General features: G+C 46.3%; 2 protein-coding genes across 3 annotated transcripts in view; both read right to left on the bottom strand.

Annotated features, from left to right (window-relative positions):
• Window positions 1-3,452: 3,452 nt before the first annotated feature.
• Window positions 3,453-7,739, bottom strand: LOC118076212 (interferon-inducible GTPase 5-like). Its single transcript, XM_088659903.1, has 2 exons — window positions 7,668-7,739; window positions 3,453-5,004 (listed from the first exon to the last, which is right to left on the bottom strand). The coding sequence occupies exons 1-2, from the start codon at window positions 7,737-7,739 to the stop codon at window positions 3,586-3,588; spliced, it is 1,491 nt and encodes a 496-aa protein (XP_088516029.1). The 3' UTR covers window positions 3,453-3,585.
• A 2,419-nt stretch (window positions 7,740-10,158) lies between these two features.
• F11R (F11 receptor) overlaps window positions 10,159-11,788 on the bottom strand; it is a 31,629-nt gene continuing 29,999 nt past the window's right edge. For both annotated transcript variants that reach the window (XM_060269935.2, XM_088659688.1), the window contains exon 9: window positions 10,159-11,280. In XM_060269935.2, coding sequence (XP_060125918.1) covers window positions 11,245-11,280 — 36 coding nt within the window. In that variant the 3' untranslated portion in view covers window positions 10,159-11,244. The remainder of the gene's footprint in view (window positions 11,281-11,788) is intronic.

Raw genomic sequence — 11,788 nt, 5'->3', positions numbered from 1 at the left:
CAGGAAATGAAGCAAGAAGCTGCTCTCTCCCCTCACTGGGACAGGAGATGGCAATGGCACCAACCCCAATTTGTAAATGTTCTGAGACTTCAAACGGAGGCTGGGCTGATGTCTGGCCTCATCAGCACCCTCTAAAACAGGATTTTTCTATTTCCTCTAGTTGAGTCAAATCCTATTTCTCTGTCTACTTTCCTCTCATGACCAAATACATATAAGTGATTCTGCTATGGGTAACATTACGGTCTCTTACTAGGCTCCGGCCATAACCACGGTGAGAGTCCTTGGTTTAATCCTTCTACGATGTGGCAACTTAATTCACATGTCCTACTTTGCCCTGATATTGAACAGTGGTTAGCTAAACACCCGTTACTGTATATTATTTTCAGCTCAATGACACCCCCAAGGCTTGAGCCACCAGAGCAACTCAACATTGGGTTCAGTAACTAAATGAAGGATTTGAGGGGTGTGATTTAATTTCAGCTGAATTTCCTCTCTTATTAATTTAATAGACATTAGCTCAAAATGGCTCCCAAACCATTTTTGGACCACTGCCCACTTGGTTCCACAAACTCACTCCTGGCACCCCCAAACCACCCTACAGTATGAAAAACCATTATTCCAAATACAGTGGAACCTCGGTTTACGAACGCGATCCGTTCCATGCCTCCATGGAACGGATCACGTTCATAAACGGAGGCATTCGCTGCCCGAAGGCATGCTTCTGCGTGTGCGCGAAGCGCCGTTAGAGCACTTCTGCGCATGCATGCGCTGTGCAGATCGCTTCTGCGCATGCATGCGCTGCGCAGATTGCTTCTGCGCATCTGACGCCACGGAACCCGGATGTAAACACTCCCGGGTCTGCGGCGTTCGTAAAAGGAGGTGTTCGTAAACGGGACCGTTTGAAAACCGAGGTACCACTGTAGTGGTTTACGGTACCCACTAAACAAGATAATAACACAATAGAGTTCAAAACGGTAGCAATTTATTGCACACTTATTCAAAAAGCTATTTAATTCAACCAAATGGATGAACTTGAAGCAGTGATGCCAACTTTTCAAAGTCTGAGAGTCAATTTACGCCTCCAACGCCCCCTTGCCACCCCCTTGCCTCTTAGCCCCCCCCCCCAGTAATCTCACAGCTTCCCTGGGGGTAGTCCTACCCACTTTGGAAACCACTGAACTAGCTTCTCCCCCATTTATGAAGAGTTGAATTCTATCCACCATGTGTAATAATTGAGGATGACTGCAAATCAGAGTCATAGGAGAGAGATCCGGGGGTGCTTATTGCTTTGACCAGTTTTTTCCATACCTGGAGATCATTAGCTAAAAAGGAGGCTAGTCATTTTAGCAGTCAACACATCCGGAGTGGTTAAGCCCCTCCCCCCCCACGCCGCACCTTCAGATTCTATAGATAACCAAGAAAAGTGTGGGCTATGAATTATTCTATATGAATTTTTAAGAGCTGTGGCATCGGGGGTGCCAGTTTAAGTGCAGTCCACCCCAGGGCCGGATTTAGGTTTGATGAGGCCCTAAGCTACTGAAGGTAATGGGGCCCTTTATATGTCCAGCTGACCTTTGTCAACAACAAATTGTCGCTGTTTTTTTGTGTTGAATATATGCTGTATGGTAATTTATGGACCTAATAGGTATCTAAAGCCATTTGCACATGCAGAATGTAGGCACCCTATATATAGAAATGAGCAAACCAGTGATACTTTAGGGAGCAGGCTAGCAGGCGGGGCCCATTACTTACATCATAGGAGCCTACACAACACAAAACACTGTTGCTGTATGTAGGTTTTATTTTATTTGTTTTTTTATCTTATATTTTGGGAAAGTACATCCAGGTTTCTTTTCTTTAACTTTTTTTTGGGGGGGGGCAATTGAATGAGGCCCTAAGCTTGCTATAGCTTGTTCCCTTCGGGAGTCACCAAATAAAAGCGTGTTACAAATTCTGGGCTTCTTGTCCCTAGTGTATAAATTGTAGTATCATTTTCCGCCCCGCCCCCCCTTTTTTGTATCCTGTATTTTGAGAGGGAAGAGTTGAAAAGAAAAAAGTTAACTAGACACAACCATCCTTTTTAATTGCTGCAATGCAGCCCAAACATTACAATGTGTTGCTTTTTCCCATGTGTTGCAGTTTGGCGCTGAAATCTTCAAACAGGGTTTTAAAATTCAAGGTTTGACAAATTTCTAGGAATAAGGACTCTGGGATATCTAAAGTATGAGGTACACAGTTTGAGGCCTGACATTCATTGTCTGTTTAAGAAGTGGTGGGAAAGTTAACTATCACACTGAGGGTTAACTTCAAATAATACTGAGGTTATACAAATACCGCCAACCTCTTTCTTGATCATTTGCTCAACGCTGTCCTCTAAAAAGTTTTTACAATTCCTGAGATGTATTCTACTCCTTGTAAATTTAATTACATCTATATCTTTTCTCCTCTGCTTTCTAATTTTTGGGGTTCTCAATTCTAATTCTTCCTTGCTATCCGCCAATTTCCAATGTTTACCACTTCCAACACTTCTCTGGTTTCTACCAACCCCTTTGCTCTGAATTGGAAAATTAATAATGACGAAGGCTGTGTACTTCATCATCTTAAGAGGAAAATAGACACCAAAACAGAGACTGACGAGTAAAAAGGGATCAGTATAGGTAATTTGAACAGAAAACCCAGTTTCTGAAAACAAGCACTGGAATTTCCTGGGTAGCAACTTTTTTTTAAAGGTGCTGGAGGAGCATGGGTGCTTAGCTGTGGGCTAATTCACACTTCCATTTTGTGCCTTCATTTCTAGGCAAAGTTTTGTGATGCGTAGGCACGGGTTCAAGCCAGGAGTGGGGTATTTCTTTTGTCTCCCCACTTTCCGTGGGAAAACCCACCGTTTACCACTGAATCAAAACAAACGTCAGTCTGTGGAACTAGGTAAAAGGTAAAGGGGCCCCTGACCATTAGGTCCAGTCGTGACCGACTCTGGGGTTGCGGCGCTCATCTCGCATTATTGGCCGAGGGAGCCGGCGTACAGCTTCCAGGTCATGTGGCCAGCATGACAAAGCCGCTTCTGGCAAACCAGAGCAGCACACGGAAACGCCGTTTACCTTCCCGCTGTAGCGGTTCCTATTTATCTACTTGCATTTTGACGTGCTTTCGAACTGCTAGGTTGGCAGGAGCTGGGACCGAGCAACGGGAGGTCACCCCGTCGCAGGGATTTGAACTGCCGACCTTCTGATCAGCAAGCCCTAGGCTCAGTGGTTTAACCCACAGCGCCACCCGGGTCCTCAAAAACCTCAGAACCTTGACCAAGCTACAGCTCCCAGAATTCTCTTGGCGAAGCTCTGATGGTTACTTTAAAGTGGCATCAGAGTACCATACTTTAAATGCCTGGCGTGAACGTGGCCCTGGTTGCCCTTTGGGGTTGAGACGTAATGACATATTGCTGCCTGTTTCTGAGAGGGAGGGAGTCACTCCTGCTTTAGCCGTCTTAAGCAAGACCAGGGACCTTCTGGGAGAGGAACCTTCTGCAAGAAGAAGCCACAGAAACAGGGAATGCTTGAGTGCTTGTGCCATGTGCTTTCTTTCTCTGCTCTAAGACATTAATGTTTCTGTGTCCCTGGGTGAGAAGATCCCTCCGCTGCCTCCAGGGCTCGCCACATGTTGGTCCGACTCACTTCTAGGCCTGTGGCTCATAAAGGCTTTGAGCAGCACCCGGTGGGCATCTGCCGCTGCCTCGTCCACAAAAATCTTCAGCATATTGTACACCACGGTGAACGACGGGCCCACCTCGGCCACTGGCACCTCTGGCACCAGTTCCCTGGGCAGCTTCAGCGCTTTGCTGGCTGCCTCCATCAGCAGTTCCACCACCTGCTCGTCGGTGATGGCCACAGCCACTGGCGACTTGACCAGGGCTTTGAGCTGCTCCAAAGGCTGCCCCGCGTGCTCAGCTGCTTTCCTTAAGGAGGACTCATCCAAGCCAAAGCTGACGCAGTAGCCCTGCAAGGTCTTGGCCAGGAGGTCCACGTTGCAAGCGATCGAAAGGGCTGGGATGGGCACAGCCTGTTGGCCGCAGGCTACTGCCGATACCAGCCACATGTGCTCAACCATGGCGGCCTTCTTCTTCTCCAGGATGCGGTGGGAGATGTTGGGAGTGGCTAAGATGAAGGAGTGGCTCTTCTGTACGTCCTGGGTCTCGCCGAGGCTCTCGCCAAGGAGGGGGAAGTCGTACTTGCTGGCCACAACGCTGGAGACCAGGAATACCTTGGGGGCTTTCACTTGCTCGGCCTGGAGGTCTTGCACACAGGCCTCTCGGATCTTCTGCAGGGCCACCGCTTCGCTGAAGCCGGATGGTTGGCTCTGGCGGGCAGCTTCCAGCTCCGCATCCACCTTGGAGAGGACAAAGTAAACGTCCTTGCCAGCTTTATTGATGTGACGAGACAGTTCGGCGTGGGCAGAGGTGAAGCGCTGAGAGGCGAGGATGATGAAGCAGTCATAGCGGGATACTTTGATCTCCTCCAGGTAAGTTTCCACGCTGAAACCAGGAGCACTGATGCTTGGCAGGTTCCACAGAACCACATTGGCGTACTTGGGGTGTGAATAGGGCACAGGGTCATTACTGGAGCCCGGCCCTCTGGTAGGAGCAGCACCCTCATCCTCCTCGTGCAGTTCCCGGAAGGTGTTGATGAAGGTGGACTTGCCTGCTCCTGGTTCACCAGCGACACCCACATCCAGGCAGATGTTCTCCAGGGAGCGAAGAGCGTCTTGTAGCTTCGTTGATAGATCAGAAAAGCTCCCTTTCTCAAAGGCTCTTTTGAGGTCCTCGATCTGGTCCTTGGGCAGTATGGTTTCTTCTTCTTTTTCTTCTTCTTCTTCTTCGTCATCCTCCTCCTCTTCCTTCTCCTCCTCCTCCTCTGCCCTTGAGGGAACTGTTGGCCAAGAAGACCGTGGTTGGCCTAGAGGGAAAAGGCCAGGCGAGCAAGACTGAGTTAATGGGAGCCTTGTAATAAAACACTGATCGGTATAGCATGGACACAACTTTATTATGGCAAAGTTACTAAAGACTGTTTGTTCAGCAGAACAGGCCTGTCAGCCTGAGAGAACCATGGTGGAAGTTGCCCACACAAAGAGTACCACCGATTCCATACATGGAGACCTCTGTGCAATTCATGCCCATTTTGCCACAACTATAGAGAGCAGCGAGGGACGCGGGTGGCGCTGTGGTCTAAACCAGTGGTCCTCAACCTTGGGCCTCCAGATGTTTTTGGCCTACAACTCCCATGATCCCTAGCTAGCAGGACCAGTGGTCAGGGATGATGGGAATTGTAGTCTCAAAACATCTGGAGGCCCAAGGTTGAGGACCACTGGTCTAAACCACAGAGCCTAGGGCTTGCCGATCGGAAGGTTGGCGGTTCGAATCCCCGCGACGGGGTGAGCACCAGTTGCTCGGTCCCAGCTCCTGCCCACCTAGCAGTTCGAAAGCACATCAAAGTGCAAGTAGATAAATAGGTACCGCTACAGCGGGAAGGTAAACGGCGTTTCCGTGTGCTGCTCTGGTTCGCCAGAAGCGGCTTAGTCATGCTGGCCACATGACCTGGAAGCTGTACGCCGGCTCCCTCGGCCAATAAAGCAAGATGAGTGCTGCAACCCCAGAGTCGGTCACGACTGGACCTAATGGTCAGGGATTCCTTTACCTTTACCAAGAGCAGCAATATTATAGAGAGATGCTCGTATGAAGCACACTACTTCACATGACTTGAGCTATTCAGTTGGACCATACAGACACACTCTCCATCCCCTTTGTGGACATACAACAAAATATAGTTCACCCCAATTCCTTCCTCATCACAGTCAGCTGGATGAATGAAATTCACTTAAGAAGTTTCGTCTCTCTATTGCAATAGAGTGCAAGCTCTATATAGTTCTTTCAGCTCATTTTGTTTGATCAGGTCAATCTGAGTATATCACACATAGGATCAAAGTGTTTGTGTGCAACTTAGTGGCTAAGAGACAAACTTAGCAACCCTGTTTATAGAAAGAAGGAAATCCTGCTGGATTTAGCAGGGCTCAATAGCAGCTGGTGCCCATTGAGACTGATAAGGCAAAAGACAGAGATGGCATTGATAGGTGGAGCCAGAGCCAATGACAGGTCGAGCCACACTAGCAATAGGCTTGCAGGCACACTACTACCGTAAGCAGTTGGGTAGAGAGAGGCTGCAGCTACACAATTATGCCACCAGATGGCAGCAATGGGGAGATAGAGGCTGCAGGAACACAATTGCACCACCAGATGGCAGCAGCGGATGGAAAGATATGCCACCATAAGTAGCAATAAATATAATAAATATAATAATAATAATAATAATAATAATAATAATAATAATAATAATAATAATAATAGAAATAATACCCTAGAAATAACTGAAAGCCTAAATCTAGCACCTAACCATAAGCCCCTAACACTAATCTTTTGACCCTTAAGCTCTCAACCCCGACTCTCTAACTTTAACCCTCTAACCTAAAGACAACTGTGAGGGAGTCAACTTTGTGAAAATGTCGTATGTTCTTTAGCAGCAAGTCCTGCCTTGTAGGGGTTGGACTAGATGACTCTTGGGGGTCCCTTCCAAGTGTACGGTTCCGAGTCTATGCCAGGCCTTAATCACTCCAACCTGTCTCCATCCCTTCCCAGAACCTGCCCACTAGGGCTGCTGTCTCTCACCTCCCATCACCTCAGAATTGTGGCGGCTTTGCCACGCTCCCTTTCCATGGTGCCACGTTTTGATGGTGTCCTCGTTTCCTGCACTCTAGGGCCACGGTTTGGGGCAGCAGCCGCCGCTACAGATGGCAAGCATTCTCCCGGAGGACTTAGGGAGCTCAGATTTGTCTTCCAAGCAGTCTGGGCCTGGCCTAGATGGTGCTATAGAAACCAGCCTTGGCCCAGAGCCTCCTCCCAATTGGCCAAGCTGGCTTTCCCAGTGTGATGTCAGAGGCAGGTCTGGGATTGCTAGTTTGATGTACCGAAAGGAAACAGTCCTGTGAAGGGATGGAGAGGTTTGCATACTGGGAAGTACCGAAACCTAAGAACATAAAATACAGGCCAGTGGCTCACCTAGTCCAGCATCCTGCTCTGACAGTAGCGAAACAGATTCTCCAAAGGGGAATACTCAAGCAGGACCTGAGCACAAGAGCCCTCTAGCAACTGCTGCATCCATTTGCATTGCTGGGGCATAGCACAGCCATAGCCAATAGCCTTCTCCTTTTATGAATTTGTCCAATCCTCTTTTAAAGCCAGTCTAATTAGTTGCTATCACTGTTTCCTGTAGGAGCCAGTTCCTTCTTTTAACTATGCTTTGCATGAAGGAGGACTGTCTTTTATCTGCCCAGAATCCTCCGACATTCAGGAGGGTCTTTTACCAATACCAGTAGCTTGATCATGCATTTGTAACCTACTGCAATGCACTCTACGTGGGACTACCCTGGGGTCGCTCTGGAGGCTGCAACTTGTGCAGAAGGTGGTGGCTTGGTGCCATAGAGACCTGAGTTGCTAGAAGGCCTGCACATGACACCCTGCTTGCGGGATTCACACTGGCCACTACCAGGCCAAGTTCTAGTCACATGTATGTATTAACATGCATCTCAGGACCAGCTTACCTGAGCGACTGGATTATCCCTTATACATCCAGCAGATTGCTGTGGTCTACAGGAGATGCTCTCCTGGAAGATCCAAAGATCTCAGAAGGTGGGGACATTGTGTCATATGCGGTGGGGATGAAAGGTGGTCAAAAAAAATTGGATTGTGGTACACGAAGAGCTCAAAAAGATATTCAGGAGTTCAATCTCTAAAAAGCCAGAAGCATATCTGCTGGGCTTAACAACTAGTGACATCCCCAAAGACAAAAGGCATGTATTCCTTTATACAACAGCTACGGCAGTGGCAAAAATTGGAAAACAGACAAAATGCCAGAATTACTAGAATGGCAAGCCAAAATTTGAGAATTTGCGGAGATGACAATTAGAGGTTGTCCTAATCAAAAAGTTTACGAAGAGTGGGACTGTGTAAAGGTTTACATGGAAAGAGTCGGCTTTGGAGCTTAAAATTAATATGCAATAGGTTAAAGGGCACAAGGAGATATGATAACATCATAACAAATATCGAATAACAAACATAAACAGTTATTAATGCAACAAAAAAGTAACACTATGTAAAGATCGCACATGGGTGGAGGGAAGCAATGGGTTCTGGGGGAGGGAGGTGAAGGAATTAATTGAAAAATTGTTAATGCTATATATGAGATCTAAGAGATTAAGAATAAAGGAGGAGACAAACATCAAGGAATACCAAAATAAGGGAAGCTGAGAAGAGCTGTATAAATGTAAACATGAGACTTAAGGTTTCATTATATATTGCTTTATTTTGGATGTGAAGTCTTCTGGAGTAAAGATTGTACATTAAATGAATAAAACAATAAAATATAAATAAATAAAAGATCTCAGAAGCCCACTCTGCAGGAACTTGGATCAGGGCTTTTAGTGTGGCTACTCCTGTCCTGTAGAATAGCATCAAAATACAACAAGACGCCCATGCTCTGCACTTTCCAGAAATAATTGAAGATATATTTATTCCAACAGGCTTTCCTAGATGGATAAATGGGTCTTTGTCACAAGTGTCCATTTGTTAGGGCCTTAATCTCATTTTAAATGTATTTGTTATTTTTGTGTTTTTAACTGTTTTTAATTGTCTTATGTGTAAATTGCTTAAGATAGTGGTTTAGAAGGTGTTTAATATATTGTGATAATAACATACACTTGTAATAATAAATAATAATAATACAGTACTGCAGTCAGCCAGGAAAGTGATGGGAGTCTAAAGAGTTTTATAGCTAGGCCAGCAGAGGGCAGTGTGTCACTTTTCAGTGCTTTTGTGAGCCAGTGACAAACACACACACACACACACACACACACACAAAATTCCCTAATATAATTCCCAGCGTACTTGTTTAATTAAAGGAACATTTGAGGAACAATAGAGAAATTGCGAAAAGGAGGGAAGTTCACAAATCTCTTAATGGGAAGGTGTGGGTGCTATTATTTGCATATCAGCCGGATATATTGCAATTTAAGTGCAATGAATAAAAAAAGGGCAGCTCTCTGCCCCAAGGTGATTACAGTTTAAACTTTGACCCAGAGGAATCCAGCACAATATCCACTGCTATATTAGTTCCACAGACAAAGTAGGCCTGTCTGTGGTTGCTGCAGAGTTCTTGTTTCTCTGCTTGGTAGTGTTAAGTCTATACATGTTTATTCAGAAACCAGCGCCATCAGGTTCAAAAGGGATTTGGTAAATCAGCAGAGGGCTGCCGACTTGTGGGCTTCATCATGGCATTGTATCTCACGTGTTGCCATTTTATTGCACTTCGCTCCTTTTGATTCTTATGAGCTGCCCAGATGCCTTCAATTATGGGGTTGCCTTCTGTGAACAAAATGCATAAATCTAGACCCACCTAAACTGCAAGCTTTCATTCAGGGATAGGGAACATGTCACTATTAGCCAGGTTCAAGGAAAGGGAATCTGTGGAGTTAGTTGAAAACAGAAGCAAAACTTTCCACATCAAGAGAGGAGCCAAGAAGCCCAAAAGTTTCACATAATGCTGAACCCGACGTTCTCAACCTGGCGCCCCAATAACTGCCATTATTCCCAACCCTGCACAGGCCTGTTTGGGATATAAGCAAACAGGAACCATTAACTGGACTGGTTGAGATGTATGTTTGTGGCAGTTTCTCTCCCTCCACTTTCCTTCACTGGGTAAATTTTGAGGCTATTCAGAGGTAGCACCAAACCACGGTTTGCCGTTTCAAGGAGGAGATTCCCACTCTCTCCCTTTCCTTCCTCCGTGAACAAGGATAACAGGTCTCCAATCATGCCCTTGTGGGAACGGATTCGTTTGGCCAAACAATGGGTTGAGCAAACCAGGCTTACAAGCTGCCTTGAAGCCCCCCTGCAACACAAAATCAAACCACTTTCCAGCCTCAGCCCAAGGCTCACACCCGATCACAGTCACAACCACACTGGTTTGGAGTTGGCCTCGCGCCCCTGAGACACCCGCTGCCCGCTTGTGACTGTTACTCGATACTCAAAGCGCAAAACATATTTAAACACAGAAGACAGGGTTCAAACGGAAGGGCAATGTTTATTTTCAATTCTGTTCCCAGCATACAAAATGACACAAGAACGTCGTAGCAGTATTTATAAAAGGCACATACGATAGAACTCTCAAGTTTGAAGGCCAACTCTCTAACACAGCATAAAAGCCACCACTAACACCGGCCCCAATCCACCCCACAGCTACACATGCAGGAACTCTCAGATTAATGGGCCACAGCTGCAATCCTGTACCTGGGAGTAACCCTGACTTAATGCAACAAGACTGACTTCCAGGTAGATGTGGTTAGGACTGGGTATTCTAATTCTGTGCTGGATCGCAGCTACAGGGCAATACAATTTTGCACTGTGTGGCGGTAGATTTATCGATATCCTCTGGCCTCTCGTTGACTCTTCCAGGAAGCATCCAGACACAATTATTAATTCTGCTCTCAAAACCAATTCTCTCCTTTTTGGAAGCCAATCTGAGGTAGAAGGGGCTCGAGGTCAGGAAGGGATTTCACAGGTACAATTCTGCCTTAAACCATCTCAGATTCTGGGATGCCACTGACATCCCAAAAGGCAATGTCCTACAGGTCAAACCTGGGCAGCTTGCAAGGGTCAAAAGGTAAGCCTAGGAGCCCCTAAACAAGTTTTTCAGGCTGCAATCCTAACCTCACTGAATTCAATAGGACTGGGTCGGTGGTATTCAATGAAGTTTTACAAGACAGCAATAGTCCCCCTTCACTGTTAATTCCACCCAAACGAGAGACACTGCGGTGGCTGTTTGCATTTGCTATGACTGCAGCTACTGAAATTGGGTCTCTTAATTTCAGTGTAAAAACTTCATTGCGTACGACCCTCGGAGTAGGCACGGTTAGGATTGCACTCAATGGTCAGGCCCCTAATGACCAGCTCTTCAGCTGAGTAGTGACCAAGGGTTTAAAGCATTGAAAACAAAATTCATAACAGCACACTTCATCTTTTCTTAAAAACAGCTTTTTTAAAAAAATCACACTTAATTACAAAGATTCATAAGGAACATTTACAACAACCTCAAGAGGAGGGAGAGGTTAGACTTTAATACATGGTGGAAGGCAACATGAGAGTGGAGATCAGACCAAGAAGGAAGACGTCTGTTTAAATTCACCCTGGAAAATGAGAGAGAGAGAAGAAACCTCTAAGTTAGATAGCATGAGAAAGCCAGCAGGGCAGCCTCCCCCCAGCTGGGGCTTTTGGGACTACAATTCTCATCAGTCCTCAGCCAGCTTGGGGGAGGCTGCTGTAAAGAGCTAGATCGCATAAATTCAGAATCCCAAAGTTCCAAGGTGCATAATTCTCACAGCTCTTAGCTGTATGCCTGCATCTGCTCCCGTCCTCGGGAGAGATCTTGCACCACCAGCATGCCACGATTGCGAACAATGGCCACAAAAGGATGGCACAGTGTTTAATAATACAGTGGAACCTCGGTTTATGAACACCTCGGTTTACGAACGCCACAGACCCATCTGGAACGGATTAATTCACTTTCCATTAGTTTCAATGGAAAAGTTCACTTCAGTTTATGAATGCTTTAGTATAGGAACAGACTTCCGGAACCAATTGTGTTCATAAACCGAGGTACCACTGTAAACACTTTGCCCTGATATTGCACTTTCC

The sequence above is a fragment of the Zootoca vivipara genome, chromosome 16, assembly GCF_965207765.1.
Source record: "Zootoca vivipara chromosome 16, rZooViv2.hap1.1, whole genome shotgun sequence".
Classification (NCBI taxonomy): domain Eukaryota; kingdom Metazoa; phylum Chordata; class Lepidosauria; order Squamata; family Lacertidae; genus Zootoca; species Zootoca vivipara.
This window is presented reverse-complemented; position numbering and strand designations above follow the sequence as displayed.

What these genes read in the sequence shown, in the direction of transcription:
- LOC118076212 (XM_088659903.1), bottom strand. Translation starts at nt 7,739, where the DNA reads ATGTCCCCACCTTCTGAGATCTTTGGATCTTCCAGGAGAGCATCTCCT. An exon ending in ACCACAGCAATCTGCTGGAT is followed by an intron (nt 5,005 to 7,667) that starts GTATAAGGGATA and finishes TATACCGATCAG; the next exon opens with TGTTTTATTACAAGGCTCCC.